Genomic DNA, 22,964 nt, shown 5'->3' with positions numbered 1-22,964 from the left:
ACCAGAAGGGAGAAAAACCAAAACTAAATGACTCCATTTTACAAAACAGGAACTGTTCTAAACGAAAATTAGCACACGAAAGTCTTAACAAAATCTGAGCCTAAGTAACTCCCTTTTTCATTCAATTACACTTTTCTAAAGGTTTTTCTCCATGCATAAACTGCTAAACTAAAAACTTTTGATTTTTCTTTTTTTGCTCAAAAAAGCTACAAGTATGCTTCAATGGTTAAATTCTCTATAGCAACTAGTTTATCTTCTCAAGCCTTGCTATGCTCTTCAAATGTGAATAAATGATAAATAATTATCATTCTATATGTAACCATGGCACTAGTTCTTCCAAGGATTTAAAAAAAAAAAAAGCTACACTGGTTCATCCTGTGTTCATTAGAACTCAGTTCTTTAAAGAAGTCGGGTGCTTACCTGTCCATGTTTCAGTCCTGTGAATCTCACTGCTATGAGGGGTACTTCCGGAAGCCGACCCCATTTTATCGACATGATCCAGCCCCCATGCCAGAAAATGTGTTCTCACAGAAGGATGGCTCATGCCAGCCAAGCAGCACTCAGCAGCTTTGAGCTGCCATTAGCAAGATGGTAAGAGGAAGCCAGAGACTGGGTGAGAAAGGGAAGGAGGGAGGGCTGAAGCTGCCTGTTTCCTTCAAACTGTCTTAACTATTTGAATGCTGCTAGAAGAGCATACCAACTGCCTTAAAGGACACAGGAAGGGAGAAAAAATGAATCTTCCAAAAGACGCTGTTGTGTTGATGGTCCTTATGGTGCAATATGGACAATCTGGCAAGGACAAAGGCCAAGTTTTTCACAGCAGAAGTTAAGGAACCAGAACTATTGCTCCAAATTTTATAAAGATCAGATCATAAGAAAATGTGTAGTGAAGCTGCCTGTGGTAAAAAAGAAAAGCAAAGTGTTTTCTTTAAAGAAAAAATGAGAAATAGTAATTTGCTTTACTAGGTACCTTTGAAAGGCTGATGTACTTAAGTTCTTTCGTATAGAAACCACACCAAAAAAAAAAAAAAATGGGGCAGGAATATAACTCATGTACACAAAAACACCTACTCTGAGTTAGACTAAGAACTGGTCTAAAATATTTCCATCTACCTTCTGGTTGTCTATGCAGAGAAGAAATCTTAATAGAAACAAAAAACAGATAGAATGGTTGAAAGAGGTTTCTCCCACTCACTTTATGAACCTAAAATTAGGCATTTGGGTATGTAAATACAAACAAGCAGACTTAGCAGGAAACAGTATTACCACCTCTTAAAGATAAAAGCAGAAGTTGTCAGCTTCCCGTTAGACTTCCTGTTTAAGTTCCCCAACATTTTCATAAACATTCGATATATTTGGCTAATAACTTAGGCCAGTTATTGGCAACTCCAAAAAGGTTGGGTGAACGATCTTATATTGAAAGTACAGAGTTTATGAACAGTAAAATCTACTGCTATCTGCAAAATATAAAATTCAGTACATGTGAACAATCTGCTGCCTGATGGCTGTCTAATTTAACTGATTTAAATATTTAAAAACTGTATCCTTTGCACAACCACTTAAAATTTTAAAAACCAAAACCCAACAATTTATGTGCCAAATAATTTATAGACACAGTAAAATAAACTGAATATAAGAAGCCAAGGTTAATAATTATGACTTACTTTCCTAAATCATGTATATAAATCATCATCATTTCCAAACCATCCTCAGGTAAGTATTATAGATGTCACTTTAGTGTAATTATTTAAAAGATGAACAAAAGAAGTAAACCAGATGTCTTCTGCTGTATGTACTAAAATCTTTTTTTAAACATCATGGAAATATAACATTATACATAGTTAAGGAAAATTTAATATTCCTTTATTTTTGTAATAATTAAAAAGGTAAAATACTTCTGTCCGGTAAATCTCTACTGCAATTAGCACTGCTTCATTATGTCCCCTATTATTATCTTTGCCTACAATTACAAAATCAACATGTTTCTCAGTAAGTTTTATAACAATCTTATTAGCTGTTTATTTCACTCTACCAGCCCTTTCACAATCTCATTTACTTTTTTTTTTTGCATTACTGGTGTTGAGCACAGGGCCTCACTAGTGCTAAGAAACAGCTCTACCTCTTGAGCCATAGTCCCTACTCACGGCCTTTGTATTTTGCTTCCAGGGTCTTGCTTATTTTCCCCAGACTTGTTTCAAATTTGGGATCCTCCTTTTTACCTTTCCAAGTACCCAGGAATACGAATAGAAGCCTCTCCTTTGTAAATTTATTTTTACCTCAAAGACTAGAGTTTGCCAGGAGAGGGAAAAGGAGAACCAACAAGGGAAAGGGCCATTGTGTTAGAGGTTAATCTGTCACTGCTGGTAGAAATGGTTGAAGTAACAATTGACCTCTTGCCTCTGATCACTCTCCTTAGTTAAATTGACAATATTCTTTCACAACCGAGCTTGTTTCCTCTTTTAGTCTTGGCCTCAAGATCTGTGAGGGTTGTGCAGTCTCCAGCAACAGAAACAGACAAAAAAAAAAAAAAAAAAAAATCACAAATCCAAACCCCTGGATTGCCACCCATATCTCTTTATCAAGTGTGTAGGTTGCCCACATGATTAAGATTATTAAGATTATTAAGATGGCATCTTTTATGGTGATTAACTAACAATACTATAATAATTACTAATAACAGATTGTGTTTGAGAGTAACCATCAAGTGACAAGCAAGAATTCAAGCACTTCTGCCTTATCATCTAGCCTTATGACTTGAGATATACTTTCCTGTGCTTCAAAGAATAAGCAGAGACTTGATGTAAAGGTCAAGCTCCAGTTGGGGGTGTCTGCAGCCTGTGAGATGATTGACTGAGGTGGCCGTACAAATGCCAAGGATAACACTTACTTTGCTCTTCTTACTGCTGGACATTTTATTCTTGATATAGCTGAAGGTACGACTAACTTTGGTTCCACTCTTCCCTTCAAAATCTTTCTTGGTGAGGCTTGGTGGCAGGAAATTGTAGTTTTCTTCTGTTATACTAAATGAAAACAAGAAAATTGACTTTTTTTAAGGACTACAAAAGTTAAATGGGAAGCAAAGAAAGAGACACCCTGAACGGTTTCATACAATATTCTATGATGTTCATACTGCCAAAGCCTGGTTGTTGTTGTTTTTTATAGCAGTCATTAATATTGCAATTATGGACTTCTATTAATATTCCGTAATTATTTTATCTGAAACTTCTTAACCAAAAATAGCATTCAATCTACAAACTTCTTTGCAACAAGTGTTTGAAAGAAAATCTATGTATGTAATGAAGGCAGACTATTGGTAATAAGGTTTGCAAAACAAAACCTATGACTGAGTGCATATCCTGTCTCCTGAACAGTGGAGACCACACATCTTTTCAAGCCTTTTTAGCATACTGGGCAAAGAAGACTGTGAGCTAGTCCATGCATGAAGCCATGCCTGTGCTCTTCTTTTAAGAAGAGAAAGCAATCAGAATTCAGGTAGAATGCAGAGAGATCCATTTTATCTACTTAAGTACTTCAGGAAGCTTACAGATAATCTACATAGGAAACAGGCTTGACTTCAGGAAACTACTTACAGTGGCTGGCTTTCTTAAATAATACTGGGCACTTAATAATTCACTACATGGGAAGAGTCCATTTATATAGCTTTGCTTAGGCACTATTTTGGAACTTTCCCACAGAGGAGTAGTATTGGCTTCTGAGAGAGCAGGCAGAGGCAGAACTACGAAGGGGCCCTCCTGAGAGCTACCTCTATGTATGTGATGTTTACAGAGATAAAAATGAAAGGACGCGAAAATCACTGCTGGAGAAGGACGTAAAAGCTACAAAAGCAACTTTATAAAGAGAAGCACTCATTGAAAGCAGTCTCAGTCACTGAATCACAACCCAATGGCTTTGCAAAAAAGCAGGTAACTTCAATGTCAGGGCAACAATCAGAACCTCAATCTTGCTAAAATTAGAATATTGAATTTCATAAGTATGAAAGAAATTTAAAAAAAAATTAAAGAGATAGAACAAAAATATTCTCTGCTGTCAAGCAAAGACCTAATTCAGGACTAGGCTGTATCTCAAGGGTACAATGCCTGCCCAGCATGCAAGGGTCCTTGCTTCTATCCCTAGCAGCCTTCTTCCTCCCTCTTAAAAGAACCAATTCAATTATTCAGACAAAGCTGTATACCACATACATTGAAAAAATAAAAATAAGAAGACTAGAGTGTTCATTTGTTTCCTCTTCTCTCCCTCCCTTCCCTCTACCCCTCTGCTCCCTCTTTCTTTCAAATGCTGGACATAGGACCAGAGTCTCATTCAAGCCAAGCAAGACGTCTACCACTGGCTATACTACCAGGCCCCAGTGACTAATACTAAGACTGCAGCACTGCAAGAATGCTCTCCCACTCTCCCACATCTTTCTTCCTCCCTCTCCCTTCTCCTTTTCCATCCTTCTTCTTCTCCTGTTCCCTTCACCTTCTGCTCATACAGTAATTATGAAACAAAATGCTGTTAAGACTTAGGAATTAAAAATCCCCATAACCAAAATGTGCTTTAAATACATGTAAGTTTTTATATGAATAAATGCAAATGATATTCCTTATCAGAAAGACAACCAAAAGGAGAAAACTGCAAAACTATTAGAGCTATTACATTTAAAAGATATAACCTTCAGTATAAAATCACTTCCTTTTGTTTCCTATTTTTATAAAATAATTATTCCTATGTAAACATGCAAGAAGGAACCCAATGGGCTCAAATAATCTAGTGTGCTTAGTTAAATGCTTTAAGACAGTTTAGATTTTTATTTCATTTAGAAAAAAGTACCAAAATAAACGGAGAGTACCTCTCGGCCAGGTTAGCACTGGTGTTGTGGAAGGACCGCGAATCTAGGGGGGGAAAAGTGAGAAAAAAACAAACAAACATGATTTTTACCCTGAGGACAGGTATTGACCAATATTCAGGCTCCATGAGCCACCTTTGTGAGATTCTTCACAGGAAGAATACAAAGTAAGAAAGCAAATGCTGGGTTTTTTGGTTTTGGGGGATTTTTTTTTTTTTTTTTTTTTTTTTGCTGTTGTTGTTTCCGCAGTGCTAAGCATGCTATCATCTATTTCTACTAGAAATCCAGCACTCTCTCCTTTTTTCCTGAGAATTATTCAGATTGGTGACCAGGAAGAACCATTAGAGTGAGCATCTAAAGTCTTGGCCCTGTTGCTAATTTAGGATAAGATGTCTCCATTTCAGTTCCTCATTCATGCAATGAAGTTAGACTGAACCAGACAGGAGGGCCCTTCCCTGGCTAAGTGATACAATGAATGGGGCAGAGGCATTCTTTCTCCTCCCCTGACTATAGGAGCATACATGGAAGTAGATTATCAAAACTCTAAGGCTAAAGAGACCACAAGTCATTAAATTGGAAAAACATTGTTCTGATTGATCACATATGAAGCTGAGTACCAAGGACTTAGAAGGAACAGCAGGCAAACAACAAATGGTTTTCAATCTTTAGTGACATCAGATACAGTCTGCTTTGCTCAGTATGACTGTTAAGAAGTTCAAGACTTCAATTGGACAGAGGTTGAAAAATGTTCCACAACCAGACTGCCAGCATTTGAAACTCAGAAAAGATTCTGAATAGTAATGCAGAATTGTAGCTACTGCTAAGTGACTTAAATAGCAGGTGGAAATAATGCAAATGTTTTAAAAAGATCTATAAGTCTTCAAAAAAAAAATTGCCTTCTGTGTTTTCTCCTTTTCTCTAGAGTTTTCCCCCCACCTTTCCAAGATGAATGGTACCAATAGCCACGAGGGAAATGCTGACAGGTATTTGTGATCTGTCCCCAATTCTGCACAATGTGGTATGAAACTCAGCATTTTAACCTGATGTCACAGCTTAGAAAAATCAAGAAGGTACTTTAAAATTTTTCCCACTCAAAGGGTCTCTGATTAAATTCTCTCAAGACTCTTGCACATTTACACAATTACAAAGAAAAAAAATAAATTTGTCACTAAAGTGAACCCATAAAACATTAGTGAAAGTAAGTAGCATTTCAACCAGATTTTTTTCAAAAGGCCAAAATAACCTTCAGGCTTTTATCTTATACCCAGAGACTTTAGATCGTAATTACTATACAGACATGGCCAATTACTTTTCAGTATGTTCCATGGGACACTGGTCTTAAGAATGCATAGACTTGCACATACTATGATTTTTAGTTCATGAATTTGGGAAGCAGCACAACAATTAGAGAACAAATACAAGCCCCAAAAATATAAATAAAATCTCACTAGCTCTGATGCCTAACTTTCCAGAGACTTGCCCTGATCTGTGTTCACATGACTCATACATCTTTTAAAACTAATACAAATTATGTATAAAAACTGGAGTTGAGTTCCAGGCCCCTCATGACTCATGTCTGCAATTCTATCTACTCAGAAGGCTAAGATCTGAGAATCACAGTTCAAAGCCAGCCAGAACAGGAAAGTCCAGGAGACTTTTATCTCCCATTAGCCAGTACAAAGCAGGATGTGGAACTGTAGCTCAAATGGTAGAGTGCCAGCCTTGAGAAATCTAAGAGTGCCTTGGCCCTGAGTTCAAGCCCTAGTACAGGCACTAAATAAATGAATGAATCAATGAATCAATAAGCAAGCAAGTAAGCAAGCAGCCTATGAGGTTCAAATGTCTAATGGGTACCACCCTCTCTGAACATTATGATCACAAGTATTTAAGAGTTTTGGTATACAGTTTCTCTACTATGAAACATCTTTCAGATGAGAGCAGTGAAAGCTGAAAAGAATGGCTTACTTTTATTCTGTGTATGAAAGAAGTTATGAAGTGTGTTCTTAAGTTCTCTTAAGAAACTAAAGTTTCCCAGGATATAGAAACAGAGAACCCCTGGTACTGTTCTCTGACGCAAAGAAGAGAACTGCTCTGCAGATGTCTGCTGGGGCATCCTCTCTCAGGAACATCCTCCCTAATGTCTCACAACTGAGCTGTCAATGTGTGCTGTCACAGCTTCCCGCCCCCGGAGGCTGCAGCTTGTCTACTTTCTACTCAGAAATGAGTATGCACTATGGTTACCCTCATTACACAGTGTTTCCTTCCACATCAGTGGGTTCTAGCTTGGCAATATATAGGTTTCTGTGTCTTTTCTAATGTAAGTCAATGAGCATCCATTTTCAGATGCTCCCATGTTAATCACTGTGGAAGTGTGTGGTAGAAGCAGCTATTAACTTCTTTAGCAGAGGGAAGAAGAGGGACAGGTAAGAGCTGAGCCACTGCAAGGCAGGATGACTTAAGAAAGCAGTTTGATTCTGCACAAGCAAGACACAGCCAGCCACTTGCAAGACAAGGAGAGTGAATGTTTCTTTAATACTAATTAAATCCTGGTCAGACAGACTTGTCCGCTGTGTTCACTGCAAACTATCTAGCATTTCCTAAAGATAACAAGAATTTTTACTTCCAATGCAGTCCATTTACAACTTGTTTCAAGTGTGAAATTTTCAAAATATGTTTTCAAAAGTGTGCTATATTTTATAGCCAAAAATGTAAGGTATTAAGGAGATTTTTTAAACAGGAAAGGGAAAAGGAGCCAAAAGCTGACCTTTTAAGTGCTGAGTCATTTATTCAGAGGAAGAAGCAGACACATTTTGAAAATAATGTTATACTGGGCTTTAAAGTAAGAAACAGGAAAAGTTGTTAAGATAGATGTAACTTTTTTTTAAAGCAGTATACTTACTGTCCAGTCCAGGATGGCTGATTGTCATTAATGAGATGGATTTGGTCAATGGAGAAGAAATGGCTGATGTACAGTAATTAAATCTCTGTTGCTTAGATCTGTGATATGTCTATGAAGTAAAAAGGTGAAGAACAGGTGCTAAGTACATGTTCTAGTATTTCTAGATAAGTACAAGCTAGTGGTAGAAAGGGGGTTCAGCATATACTTGTCGTCAGACAAGACTTGGATTTTAGTCTGCCTCTGCCACTTAACAGCTAGTCAACTTCTGAGAACTCACTCAGCTTTTCCAAATCCTACTTTTGCATCTCAAACAAGGAATCATCCTTTAGAGTGGTTTTATATCCCCCGTTTCAAGCTTAGTCAGTGCTTAGTAAGTATTTTTTGGATCAAATAAAAAATAACTTCATTGGAAATATTGAATCATTTGAATTCCCTCCCCTGCCAAGACATAGTAGTATATAATACTATTCCTCTGAAAAGAGTTGGAAACTGAGGTGCAACTAAAAGTGTCTCAACACCCAAAGTGAAACAGCAGTGCATCTGGAAATCAGCCTAAATCTCCTTCATTTCCTTTCCTAAGATTAGACTGAGTCTACATAAACATGGGGGTGGCTGAAACTTGATAACTCTCTCAGTGTCATTCAGAGCAGCTTCAAGGTCCTATGATCAAACCAACTACAGAAATGACTACTAAACATCCCTGAAAATTGGTCTGGGCATGGTGGGTCACACTTATAATCCCAGGAATTCAAGTGCTAGAAGGAGGATTTGAGAACACACACACACACACACACACACACACACACACACACACACACACACACACACACACACACACACACACACACACACACACACACACACACACACACACACACACACACACACACACACACACACACACACACACACACACACACACACCCCCCCCCCATGTTTGGGACTAAGAATACCTGAGGAAATTAGAAGTGAAGAGGGAGAGCATATTAGTGAACAATACTAAAATATATTGAAACACATTGCATCTGTGAACAGAGGTGAAAAAAATAAACTCACTGAAAGCTGTTGAATACTAGATGGTAAGTGGGTTGGGTAAGTGACAGTAGACCAGGAGGTCAATCTGATCAAAGTTCTGTAGATGCATGTGTGCAAAATTACATGGTAAAAATGAACATTCACCTCAACAAAAATGAATGTTAGGAAGGTAAAGTAAAAACCATGGGATATGCATACTACAAAAAGGGTGAATGGAGAGGGTGAAGGAGGGCAAACAGGGTCAAAATATTTCTTTGTGCAAGTGTGAAAATGCAACAGTGAAGTTTAGTGAAATTAGCATGGGACAAGGGAGTTGGGATAAGGAAGAGTAATGGGGTGAATCTGTAATCAAAGTACATTGTAAGATATATGGACATGTCAAAAGGAAACCAACCTCCACGTACAAGAATTCAGTCCCTACTGTCGAAAGAAAGAAAGAAAAAAAGAAAGAAAGAAAGAAGGAAAGAAAGAAAGAAAGAAAGAAAGAGGAAGAAAGGAAGGAAGGAAGGAAAGAAAGAAAGAAAGAAAGAAAGAAAGAAAGAAAGAAAGAAAGAAAGAAAGAAAGAAAGAAAATCCAAACAAAAATTGTTGAAGACAGTGGAAATAAGGAGGTACCCCTCCTTTGAAAAAGCTTTTTCTAACTGCTAAATTCTCACTAACCCCTTTACTTTATACTAGGAAGAAATGTCTCTTTATGAGTTACACATTTTGAAAGAGAAGCAATGACAAATCTATTACTAGCATGAACTCAATTCAGTTGGTCCAAAGACTTCTTGATTATTTAGAACTTGTTCCTGTGTAACCATGGAATCAGACAAACAGTTGCTATGTTTCAAACACAACTGTGAGATCTGAAAAATGACCTCAGTGTAAGGCAGAGACTTTCAACAGGAAATTGGCTGTAGGCGTCTTGTCTAGATCTGAGAGATACAAGCAGCTCAAATACCCAGTCTAAGGCTAAACACAAAAAGAACCACAGGGACACAGAACTCCAGGAAGCCTATGCACAGCAAGCCTATGACAATATTGACACTTATCTAGAGATGCTGACTTTATCTCGAAAACTAAACTAGAAAACCCATTTTAGAAAAGTTTCAGTGGGACATCACTTTCTTAAAGACAGAGTCACCTGTCAAATTTTTGGAAATATCCACCTCAGAAAAGGTATCACACAAACAGTATTACAAAAGCTCAAATGTTCTCATACCCACAACTAAAACCTGTTAACTTTAAAGACATGGAAGAAGCAGGGAACCCCACAGCCAGGAACTCTGGCTTGAAATTTGATCAATTTAAAGCATTACACCTTGGGGCCAAGTCTATGAATGTTCAGAAATCTATGATTTTTTTTTCTAAGTTTTACAAATGATTTTCAAAGGATTCTATACACTTGAGAAATTTATTTCTCAAATTTTCATGGGTTATATTTGTTCTTATCAAAGGTGCACTCAGTGATCATCAAAGGTTTTTTTTGGGGGGGGGAGTGGGGGAGGTGGACACAGAGCTTTTGCTATATAGACTAGGATAGCCTGCAACTTGCAATCCTCCTGTTTCTGCTTCAGAGTACTGACTAGGATTACAAGCATGCTCCACCAAGTCCAATATTTGTAATATTATGTAGTGGGCCAAGCAGAATTCAACAACAAGGAGTGGTAAAGTTCTTTCAAGCTTTCAATTTGATTTTCATTAGGCCCAATTTCTTCTTACATAAGCATAAAAAATTCACTCATTATTAAGAGAATCCTGTCACATCTTTATTTGATCACATCATTGCTCTTGTAGTAGGCTGCAATAAAGAAATTTCTGGAGCTCCCAACTCTAGGACCCTTTTATAGAGAGTACCTATACTTTCATTTCAATAAGCTAGCTGCTTTACTGTTTAAAAATAAAAATTGCTACACAAAATCCCAGTCATCAAGTCAAAAAATAGTTCTTATTCTTTAAATTAGAAATGTTTGTTTCATTCTATTTTTTCCTGAAACTCCATCTATTCAAATTATCTATTCATATTTTTGTTTAACTGGAAATGCTTCATTTATAGAAATTAAAAGTCATCCCAGAATCCTTTCATAAATGAGTCCAAAACTGCCTGAACCAGGAGGGTGAAGGAGGAATAGGAATGAGTAGGACGCTCATGGGATTCAACTTCTCAACTCAAAAACTCTCCCAGGGTTGTCAAAGGTGGGTCTGAAAAGATAAGAACTAAGAAAAAAAATCACTTCATTTGACTAAGAAGGAGGTCCTCTGCTTTCAAGACAGGCATTCCAAAAGAGTAGTAGAATAAACTAAGGTGATTAAGTGGTGAGAAAGGAGGCAAGGGAGGCAGGGTTGTAATGCTCTCTAGAGAACTCTAGTAGGGATAGAAAGCGGAGGGAATCAAGTCACTCCCCTGACATTATGGTTGAGACAAAGCACATTTTTTTCTGAGAAGGAGAAACTGGGGACATGTTTTTGCAAACTAAAAAACTGAATAATGACTTGCAACACACGTCAATACTCATATTTCTACAGAGGTGGTAAAAGAAGGCCATGGGTAAGGAGAAATTCAACTGAATGTTCTGGATATACTCCCAATTTTTCTTTGATAGAATATTTAAAATCTTAAGTACTAAATACTTGATTTTAGTGGTAACCTGGGCCTATTATTTAATAGGTAAGTAATCATAGCCACTAGCTTTATCCTAACAGAGAAGCCTTCCTTGTCTTCCATGTTCCTAATACATACAAACTCCTACTTTGGGACATAATATTTTTTCCAAATGAGCAAAATGCATTCATTTCAGCCTTACCTGCTGATCAAATATCCTATGTTCCCGTTGGTTTGATTCCAGATTCTCTTCAGAAAGTGATACCAGAGAGTCACGCCGCTCCTCAATACCAAAAGGGTGTCTAAGATCTTTGGAGTTGGCAGAGTTTACTTCTAGAGATGAAGATGGCTTGTTCCCAACACCATCTCCTCCTGTCAAGCCTTCCAGACTGAAACTGAACACAGCATGGGAGTTGTTAATGCATTCATTCCATTTGTAGGTCTCATCATGGAAGGAGGCACATGCTCTGATATTATGCCTACATCCCCTCTGTCTATAAGGGCACAGTTTAATTACCACCTACCTTTGCCCCAGAAGCTTTGGAATGCTGAGAAAGAAGAGGGCATGCAGGCTTTCTTACCTTGTTCAACTTCTCTAAATGTTGAACTAGCTAAGACTATTTTCTTAGATTTCTTTCCAATATGGTACATGGACAGATCGTATTAATATTACCTTTTATATACCTCATATATGTTTTCCACTCATCTAAGTAATGTTTGCCAGAATCAGCTCAGCAAACACCAAATGCCATAGAAAGAGTATGAGCACAGTAACTTTGAGAAGTCATTTGCATGTGTGACTCCATATCTTTACATCTAACCATTTTCTACCTCACTGTCACAACTTTACAGGTCTGCTACCACCCAGAACACTCTATCGTTAGTCTATTATCCTCTGTGCACACCTGGCCAAACAACCACTGTTGACAGGCTTCCTGTCACTGCAGGCAGGCACATGAAACACTAATAAATTAAATGCTGAGAGCTGGAGGCATGGCGCAGGGGTAGAGCATCTGCTTAGACTGAGGCCCTGAGCTCAAACTACAGTACTGCATAAAAGTCCCAAAACAGGGGTTGGAATTTTAATGAGATTTAAAAAAAATATATATGGGATTCATCGGGTAAAGATTTTGTGGTCAGCAAAATAAAAACCACTTTTTACAAGCAGGAAGCTACAGAGAAAGGTTAGTTGTCCATCTTCCTTGGGCGGCTAACTAGAATAATTCATGTTTTAGCTACAGTGGTAATGCCTTAACTATAAGCAAGAACTTAGAAATATTTGTAGGTGTCCATGTCCTCAAGAAACAGCTAGAAGTTGGGGTAGTGGTACAACCCAGTTAACACTAGGTACGTGGTAAACTAAAGATCAGGAGGATCATGGTTCAAGGCCAGCTTGAGCAAGAAAGACATCCTAACTCAATCAACATGCCAAGAATGGTGGCACACATCAGAAGCCCAGCTTTGAGGAAGGTGTGGCTAGGAGGATCAGGGTCTCAGACTGGCCCTGGGCAAAAAAGCAAGACTATCTGAAAAATAACTAAACTGAAAAAGAGCTCATTGGAATATGGCTGGTGGTATACTAAAGCTATTTAGTTACATTCATTCTGTAAAAAAAAAAAAAAAAAACTGTACAGTTAATTGCTATAATTAAAATCATACATGCCAGCCCAGAAGGGTTGCTATTTAATATTTTTTTGGTTTTATAAATTACTTATGAGCTAAAGTCATATGCTTCTATTTTTCTCTATTAGGTAAGTTACACAACAAATTTGTTTTTTCTGTTTTTCTGATTTCAAAATAACAATAGAAGCTATGACTCACTATAATGAAACGTATAAAACTCATATTCAATAGCAGGGATAAGAAGAAAGGGTAAGTAAAGAAAAAATTAATTTTCTGTTGTGAGCTATTTAAAAAGCTTGAGAAAACCAGATCTATGTTCCCCCTAAAATTCAACCCTAAAAAATGTTTTGGTAATTAAGTCTGGCTGCTTAAGCTGAGAGACCATGAAATGATCATGCAGATCTCTGAAATTGGAAATTTAAGCACAGCGGCAGACTGAATAATGTTACAGAGATCCGTGCATCTCTTTGTTTTCTTTTGCTTTTTACTATGTTCAATTTAACTTTCGGTTATTCATTTATTTAACATTTGGTAATAAATCACTTATGTAACATTCGATGTCAGATGACATCAGTGCATCTTATTAGTTACCTTGCTTCTCTCATTGTTTTTCTAAGAAGCTTTGAATTGGAAAGACTAAAAAGAAAGGAAACTCGGTCTACCATCCCACAGAGGCAAGGAAAGTATCAGCTACTTGAGACAAACGGGTTGCATAGGGCACACTGTGTGGCTTGGGGTTGGTGAAGCCCACAGGCAAGGCAACAGAATACCGTGCTCAGACAAAGCAGCTACCCATAAGCATGCCAGCTCAGAGAAGCCAGCTCCAAGCCAAAAGCCAGATGCCATACTTTATGGTTCCCCGCTTGGTGGCTAGATACGTAACCATACTATACCTTCTGTAATTAAAGTCAGCACTCGGGACAGCAGAATATTGTACACCAGAGGGACACCAGCTCATACTAGATGACATCAAAGGCAGAAACAGAAATGGGGGAAGAAAAGGGGACACAAGTGTGGAGTTATTAGGTTTAAAAGAAAGGACACAGTTAAGAGACAGATTTATTTAATCATCCCCAAACCTTGGATTAATACCGAGAATTTAGAGTAAGAACCATGGAAAACTTAAAACAGTCCTATTGATGGTCTATCTAGATGACATTTTGGAGAAAAGACTATGGGAGTTCTTGCCAGGCCAACTTAAAGCCCAAGAATTACTGCTAGTAGTCCCTTGGCAGAGACCCATCCCATTGTAGTTTCCGCTTTAGAAATTTTCAGAGAGGTGTTTTAACCCCCACTATTGGGACACTTTAACTTTATCCCTTTACATACATCTCAGCAACCAAATGACCTTGCCACAGTTTCACTAAGTATATACTAGGGTGGGCTTCCTGAATGACCAGTTTTCTGCATTTATTGTCTATCCATTCAGGATCCAATTAAACCAGACAATCTTGAGTCTTAAAATCCTGCAGGATTCTCAATCAAAATTCTGCTATAAATAAAGCATGCAACAACAGCGACATTCCCTTGTATTTTAATGATAAGAATTCCTTCAACTTCTATGGCACTGAGCTAATACATATTTTAAATTGGAAACTTTTTTCATAAGATTAAAACAAATCCATATGATCATCTGCTCCCTTGATTATCCCAGTATAGTAGCAAAAGAAAATTTGAGAGCTGGAAATAATAAATAGAGCCAGTTTAAAGAACAATATTGATGTAGAAGACTGAGAAGGAATTTAAAATGGAGAATGACAGGGAGATAGACATGAACAGCTTTCCTAAGGACCCAGGAAATGAAAGATGTTCTAAGTCTGCCCTTTCTATTAGCAGCTAACTTCCCTCACAATCCAGAGCATCCCAAGGCCTTAGTTCTTCAGTTGGTAGGCTGGGAGGTGGCAGAGGGAGGTGGGGGGGAGAGGTGGTGATATAGACTAGTTCTTTGGCTTTGAAATTTAGTAAGTTCCACATTAAATATATACAGACACAGACAGACAGACAGACAGACACACACACACACACACACACACACACACTTATTCCTACTTTAATACTTGTTAGAATGTTTCAATTTTACAATTTTTTTTTTTTTTTTGGTCAGTTGTGGGGCTTGAACTTAGGGCCTGGGCACCATGCCTGGGTTCTTTTTCTCAATGCTAGTGCTCTACCACTTGAGCCACAGCTCTACTTCCTGTTTTCTGGTGGTTCGTTGGAGATAAGAGTCTCACAGACTTTCCTGCCTGGACTGGCTCTGAACTGTGATCCTCAGATTTCAGCCTCCTGAGTAGCCAGGTTTATAAACATGAGCTACCAGTGCCTAGCTTACAAACTGTTAAATTATATATCATGGTCTTTCTACAAGAAATGTTTCACTCATCTTAAATTTAACTAGAATTGTTTATTATACTTGTATATATACACTAACTTGGAATGAATCCAGCAACTTATCCCCAAGTGCAAGCTTTTAGTAAATTCATAACACAGAAACACTGTCAAATGTATCTTCAAAGGCTTTAGAGACCTTCTACTGAAAAAGGCATTTAATAACATGTTCTCCTTAACTGAAGTCACTATCATAAGAGATTCATGAGATTATCTGAATATAAGCTCAATTTTGGCCTAAAATAAAGCCTACAAGAAAGTATCCACTTGAGGAAGATGAAATAGAAAGATAAAAGATCACTCCCTGCTTGCTTCTGTACAAGATTCAGCTAATGGATACAAATACTTCACCACAAATGTCTCTTACTGTGAGAAATATTGAATAGTAATAGAAGTATACTTTTTGGATTGTTAAATGTTTTTAAGTAAATGTAATGCATAAACACTTCACTAGTGGCTTCACAACAATAAAATATAACCTACATTTGGAAAGTGTGAAGCAAATGGATATTGTTGGACTAGAAATAAACCTACCAGCTTATAAATCACTGGTTTTTAGCTTCAACTTTTTAGCCTAACAAATGATTAATTCAAAGACTGAAATCAGCTCATACTTCTTAGTGTGACTTTCAATCATGGAACCTAAAGGTATGAGGAATGGCTCAAGTGGTAGAGAGCTTGCCTGGTAAGCATGAGGCCTTGAGTTCAAACCCCAAGACTAAAACAAAACCCCAACAACAAAAAATGAGAGAATAGAAACTGCCAGGTGGCCTAGTTAATAATACCTTCTATCCTATTGAAAATATTTTAGAACCTTTGTAATTCTATTTCTTATTTTCAAGAGGAGGGAACAGAAAGAGGAAGGGAGGAAAACAAGAGTGGGAGACAGTGTGAATGGACAGTAGGGAAGGGAGATAAGGGGAGGGAGAAAAAGAAGGGAGGGAGGTTGGTTTCCAGGGTCTCTTACATAGGTACAACATGGAAAATGTTTCAAATTCTCCTAGATAAAAAGTTGGTGGAGAGGCTATTATCAAAGTAATCTGAACAAATAAATACTAGAAAAAATATTTTTTGAAATTTAAAAGATAAAATAAAATGCTTTAAAGAAACTTATTTCTTCTGGAATGGGCATAATGACAAGTAATTAACAAGCGCCTATATTTTGTTAGCCTGAACAAGAAATGACATTATTTGAAATTAGATTGTCCAACTGTAGTAAGCAGAAGATGATTGTTAGTATATGCTCAAAGGCAACGTGTTAGTCCATGGATTTAGTGAACTCTGTACCTTCTTCTATGAATGGGAGGTCTCCTGACCACATCCCCAAGAACTCGCATTGAACTGAAAATGAATGGTGGAAGAGGTCAGTGAGGTCAGTGAGACAAAATGGGCTATAAATGCATGACACATATAGATACTTCAATGGAGAAGACATGATCCCCACAGACAAACAGCACAAGAGGAGAGAGGTTGAAGGAATGTGAAAATGACAAAAGCAATCAGAACTGAAAGGACCTCTGTGGAGGACTACTTCCATCCCTTCTTGTTCCAAAGAGTTAATCTAATGACCAAGCTATGAAGTGTATTAACTTTGTAACTTAATAAGATTAGGAAAAAAGTGCCACTGAAATTTTAAAAGGTTTTCCTTTTGGGTTACACAATATACAAGTAACAGAAGAATGGTCATACTATTAAAGTGATAACTGAAACTTAACTCTTATTCCATGATATAAAGAGGTATTGAGATAGTGGTGCTAGGTACTTATCAACTCTATGGTCAACCATGATCTGTAACATACAGGATGAAACGTAATAGGGTTCTAGTCTCCAATCATGATTGTCCATAATCTTTGCAAATCATTTTTATCTGAGCTACATACAGCTTTGAACTCAAAATCATAACAAAGGGGTCCACAGCAGTGACAGAGAAAAATGGGTTGAGTTGTGGCTCAAGAGGTAGAGTGCCAGCCAAAAGGCAGAGTGAGCATGACCCTTACCTCAAGCCACCAAAAGAAAAATAAGTAACACATAAAATAAACCCTCCTTCCCTCAAGCTGTTTGCTATTCACCATCTAAAATTAGGGTGACCTATCCAGAAGTTTCCCTTACTCAGGAAGGGAATTCTGATCATGTCTATTTCCCTTTTTTGTCAGTCATGCTTGAACCCAGAGCCTTGGTGTTGTCTCTGGGCTTTTTCACTCAAGGCTCTACCACTTTGAGCCACAGCTCCACTTCTGGTTTTCTGGTGGTTCATTGGAGATAACAGTCTCACAGGGCTGGGAAGGTGGCTCACAGGGCTGGGAAGGTGGCTCAGTGGTAGAGCGCTTGCCTTGCATGCATGAGGCCCTGGGTTCGATTCCTCAGCACCACATAAGCAAAAAGAAAAAAGCCGGAAGTGGTGCTGTGGCTCAGGTGGTAGAGCGCTAGTCTTGAGCTGAAGAGCTGAGGGCCCAGAGTTCAGGCCCCACGACTGGACCCCCAAAAAAAAAAAACCAAACAAAAAAAAAACAGTCTCACAGACTTTCCAGCCTAGGCTGGCTCTGAACCACAATAGCTAGGATTACAGGTGTGAGTCACCAGTGCCTGGCTCATCTATTTCCAATTATTGTGACTGCTTAAAAAAAAAACACACACAGCAACAGGGCTGGGAAGGTAGCTCAGTGGTAGAGTGCTTGCCTTGCATGAATGAGGCCCTGGTTCGATTCCTCAGTACCACATAAGCAGAAAAAGTTGGTAGTGGCACTGTGGCTCAAGTGGTAGAGCTCTCACCTTGAGCTGAAGAGCTGAGGGACAGCGCCCAGGCCTAGAGTTCAGACCCCACAACCGACGACAAAAAAAAAAAAAAAAGATACATATAAAACTGGGACAAAAACCCTTTAGGACTTGAGTTCCATATAACCTAGGATTTCAAATGTCTATAAAACAACATGGCAAGTAATACTGCTTTAAAAGAACAACAACCAACCAAAAAAACTATGTTACAGAATGATACAGGGTTGTAGGAAGAGAATTTGACTAAGACCAGAAACCTGGATTCTACTGACCTTGAATAATGTAAATAATTTGCACCAGTCTTATAATGTGTCAAAAATGAGTCTGAAAAAATTAGCAAATTAGGAGAGTGTAGGGTAGTACTGTGAGCTAGCTCCATGAAGACAGGACATGTCTTGTTTATCTCTATCTCCAGAACTTAGAACAGTGCCAAGCACTGGGTATACACTGGCTGATTAAAAGAATACAGGAGTGAGCTGGCTGATTAAAAGAATACATGAGTGAGCAAATCTGACTAGATCACACATTCTCCTAGCTGCATCTCCTTATGAAAGCAGCTCTGGAATAAGTATACCATCCAGGATATCTACAGGGCTGAGAACCACTAGTTCTTTATAGTTAAAACTACCTGCTTAAGTTCATCTGGGCAGTCAATGGTCAGAAACAAAATTCAACTCCTGCTACCAAAATGAAGGCCTAAGGCTGGATCGTACTTGTAAAAGACTGTGGGACACTTGAGAAAATACCAACATTTTTGTGGTCCCTTGTGAGTCTTCTGCTCTCTTGAGAAATAAACATCAACAATTTAGACATCAAAACTTTCTGCAATAGAAACACTTTACTTCTTAAGACACACTTTGAATACTTAGATGTGTTAAGAATGTTCTGGCAGGAGTAAATATTACCATGTGTTAAATACTACTTAACGGTCATACTGTATTATTACAAATGTACTGACAGGCAAGAATTTGCAGATGGGAAAATTAAGTTCAGGGTGATCAAGTGACTTAGCCAAAGCCTATGCTATTACATGCAAGTTACAGAGTTGGAGTCTGAATAGAGTTCGTTCTAATTTCAAGGCTTGTATTATTTCTTCTCTTAAACTCTTTTGACAAGAAGCAGTGCCAAGTGAGAAATATCTCAAAAGCAGGCGCAGAAACATGAAATGAATGGACTCCCGGCTCACCTGCGCTGGTTCATTTCTGCATCGCTGGCAGCGTTCTTCCCAGGACCCCAGCTGTGCCTCCGGAACGGGGACAAGGAGCGCATGGAGCTCCTCAGGATGGAGCAGTTGGCAGGCACTTCTGTGATGCTGTCCATCTCCTCCTCTTCCACGTCACCTGAGCCCGTAGGCTCACTCTCACTCTCTCGACCCTCCATTCCCATCCCAGGGCTGTAGAAGCCATTGGGGCTTTGATGATCTCTGGGTTTGTTGAGCTTTGAGGCCGGAGGGAGGGACCCATCACTGCCATGAGAAGAGTGTCGATCCAGAGAAGCTGTGTCATCCGTGGAAGAACTGGACCCCATAATATCACAAACCAACTGCTCTTCCTCAGGCTGCAATGGGAGAAAGCACATCTGGTTGAAACTGCAGGTGCAAGCAGATACCCTCAATTATTCCAGACCAAGTCAAGTGGGTCTAAGAGGACCAAGGGCAATAACTGAATTCAAGCACAGATTCAAACCACCCCTTTGGCCTCTAGTACAGTACTCAAGGATTGACAACTGCCTGTTAACTTATTGGAGGTGCTAATTTAAAAAGCACATCATATTTTCCTTCTAGGGGAAAAAGTTCTTAGGATAATTCAGCCCATACCATCAACTGAAACAAAGGGAGCCATGATTAGTCTGGGGGGAAGAAAAGTGGGGGAGGGGGTTCTACCATATAAAACCATAAATTCCTGCTATGTTAAGTTCAATCTTTTGAAAAGTTTTAACTGAAACAAAGTAGCCTATATAAGTACAAATATGATGTAGTGAACCTAATATTCCCAAAACAAACACATGGCTGTTTTTAAGCACCCTTTTGAAAAATGCTCAATAACTTACGATCCTATCTCAACTCTCCCAGTTTCTAAATGGGGAAAAGCTAGCATTTCTCAATTCACTGGGAAATGTTTGTATTACAGGGACAAAGCCTACAGAAACAATCTGGTAATGAGGTCTTCCATAAAGTAACAATCCTTCTTCTCTGACCAACGTGTAAAACCTAATAAGAACTCTGGTACTAGTAGCTTGACACCAAGCACACACAATATGATGACTGAGAAAAAGGTGAACTTCACAGCACACAAGGCCAAAATACTAAAAGAAGTCAAAATACCTAGGAGACAGGTGAGCACACAGGGTAACTGCCCTATTGTACACTCTTGCAGGTTGAGGAGCAGAGAATGGGGAAGGGACACTGTCATCTTTCTTTTTTCACTACTAACTTCTGGTTAGCCAGGTGACTCAATGTTTTACTATGGGTTCTTAGGAGAAAATGTAAAAAGAGAGAGAGAGACAGAGAGAGAGACAGAGAGACACAGAGAGAGAACCATGGAGTCATTTCAAAGTTGGAATGGGAATCAAGCCCTTTATTTGGAAAGGTTATTTGTTTGCTTACATTGGTTTGTTCTGTTTTGACAGTACTGGGGACTGAACTCAGGGCAGCCTTGAACTTTTAGGAAGGATGCTGCTCTGCCACTTGAGCCACACCTCCAGCACCTTTTTGTCTTGGCTATTTTGAAAGTGGGATCTGCCTTATGCCCAGCCAGATTACACTGTGACTCTCCTAATTGTGTTGCTCTGTGTTTCTGAGGATAGCAGGTGCTAGTCACTGCGCCCAGCCATTATGTGTCTCCCATAGCTAAGATGACAGGCGTACACCACTGCGCCTAGCCATTGGTTAAGGTGGAATCTCCCCAACTTCTTTTTTGCTTGGCTAGCTTCAAACTGTAATTGCCCCATCTCTGCCCTCAAGTAGCTAGGATTACAGGCTTGCACCACCAAGCTCATCTTTGTGCCTGATCGCACCAGCTACTTTCTAACATTTTTTTTTCCCTCTCTGAAGATTTCACATTCTTAGATTAGCTTCTGTTTGAATTATGTGTAGGATGAGACTAAGTGGGAAAAGCACAAGATTATAATGTAGGCCAGAAAACAGAGACTCAGATTGTCTAATGGAGTCTTCCCAAGTGTGCAAGCTGTGAGTAACAGAATCAGGGTTGGAATCAGAGCTGATTTTAACTCAAACAAACCTTCCTGTCAGCTCCATCATTTCTAAAATCACTTGTAAGATGTCAAAGTCATCAGAAAGCCCCTTCACCAGATAGCTTGCAAAATAAAACTGTGCTTGACCAAATAAATTCTGAAAGGTGGTATTACTTTTAAATGAAATTACTGACTGTCCTTTTATGTCACCAAAGGACTGAAACAGCCATCCTAAAAGATTCCTATTCAAGGTGCTCCTCTCTCCAGAAGGAAAATGTCAATAGTCAAAAAACAAAACTTTGGAGGGGAATTCTACAGTGTTTTAGCTTTCTCACACTACTTACTGAGTCAAAGTCCTCTCCTTAAAATAGGTGTCCCTCTCAGAAGGAGACCTTATTTGGAAATAAGTCTTTGTAGATGTAATTGATTAAGATGAGGTCGTGGGCCTAGACCAAACATGAGTGGGTCTCCTTGTAAGAGAAGTGAAACAAAAGACAGAGATTCTCGAGCAAACATCATGTGACAAGTAAAACAGAGAGTTGGTCAGCCCAGGCAATGCCAAGGAGTATAACAAGCACCAGAAACCAGCAGGGAAGCCAACACTGGCAAAATATGGACCCTTAAATTTCATTCATTTATTCGTCAAACACTTATTATTTATATTATATACAAGGTGTTCTGTGTGTCTTGGGAAACTGCTCACATTTTAAGACCCTAACATATACTACAATCATTGAATCCAATCTGGGCAAGAGTTTATGTAACAAGCTGAAGGACCTGAGCAGAGTGGCCTACAGTGTGTCAACTTTTTCTTACCACTTCTTCTCTTAGTGAGTGCTCCACTTTAAAAAGCGTTAATTTTATAGTGCTGATCTAAGGAAAAGAAATACCTTAGAAAAGGATAAAGATGATGCTCATGACAGCCACTGTAGAGTGACATTTTACCAGAAGGAGCATAAAGAGAAAGACAAGACGAAGGGGAAAAGTTCATGAAAAACAGCTGTTGTTTAAAAAAAAAAAAATCCCGTGTAAGACTGAAGTTAAACAAATGTCTGCAGGAAGTGACCTAATGCACCACTGGCAGTTCACAGAAAGGGATGTTACAAGGGCTTGCCCGCCAGTTATTACTATTAATATTATTTTTAGAGAATGGGGGAGGAGATGGTTAGGCCCTGGGAAGAAGGTGGAACACTCTGGTACTGTGCAGCACATGCTTGTATGGACGACGTATGCAGAAGATTTTTAAGAAAGCAGCTGATGGCCTATCCACCAATACTGTGCTTCAATACAAATTACTGGCTTTGGAGGAGCTTGCGAGAGATCAGGAAGAAACAAAACCTGGATGGATTTTAAAGTCAAGCCAAGGTGCAAATCTCAATCTCTTTACTTGGTGCTAGTAATTTTTACTAGTAACAACATCTACTACCCTCAAGGATATCAGTTCACCTGTCAGGGTTCCAAGGCTATGAGATGAGATTTAGTATATAAGGAACTTATTGTAGTGCCTTGTGTGTATTATATACTCTGCCAATATTAGTCTTGTTTCTTTTTTTCTTTCCAAAGTAGCAAGCCCATAGGTTTTCTTTCCTTTTCTTTTTTCTTTTCTTTTAATACTAGAGAAAACA

General features: G+C 38.6%; 1 protein-coding gene across 10 annotated transcripts in view; it reads right to left on the bottom strand.

Annotated features, from left to right (window-relative positions):
• Nucleotides 1-22,964, bottom strand: part of Akap13 (A-kinase anchoring protein 13) — a 174,876-nt gene that overhangs the window by 38,018 nt on the left and 113,894 nt on the right. For 7 of the 10 annotated variants that reach the window (XM_070043194.1, XM_070043196.1, XM_070043199.1 and 4 more), the window contains exons 11-17: nt 19,334-19,704; nt 16,663-16,716; nt 13,884-13,949; nt 11,570-11,762; nt 7,746-7,854; nt 4,850-4,892; nt 2,888-3,020 (exon numbers count right to left, since the gene is read on the bottom strand). In XM_070043194.1, the coding sequence (XP_069899295.1) occupies nt 2,888-3,020; nt 4,850-4,892; nt 7,746-7,854; nt 11,570-11,762; nt 13,884-13,949; nt 16,663-16,716; nt 19,334-19,704 (969 nt within the window). The remainder of the gene's footprint in view (nt 1-2,887; nt 3,021-4,849; nt 4,893-7,745; nt 7,855-11,569; nt 11,763-13,883; nt 13,950-16,662; nt 16,717-19,333; nt 19,705-22,964) is intronic. The other 3 variants (XM_070043202.1, XM_070043203.1, XM_070043204.1) reach the window with 2 other exon arrangements.

This window comes from Dipodomys merriami, unplaced genomic scaffold (assembly GCF_024711535.1).
Source record: "Dipodomys merriami isolate MVZ:Mamm:240054 unplaced genomic scaffold, mDipMer1.0.p SCAF_33, whole genome shotgun sequence".
Taxonomy (NCBI): domain Eukaryota; kingdom Metazoa; phylum Chordata; class Mammalia; order Rodentia; family Heteromyidae; genus Dipodomys; species Dipodomys merriami.
This window is presented reverse-complemented; position numbering and strand designations above follow the sequence as displayed.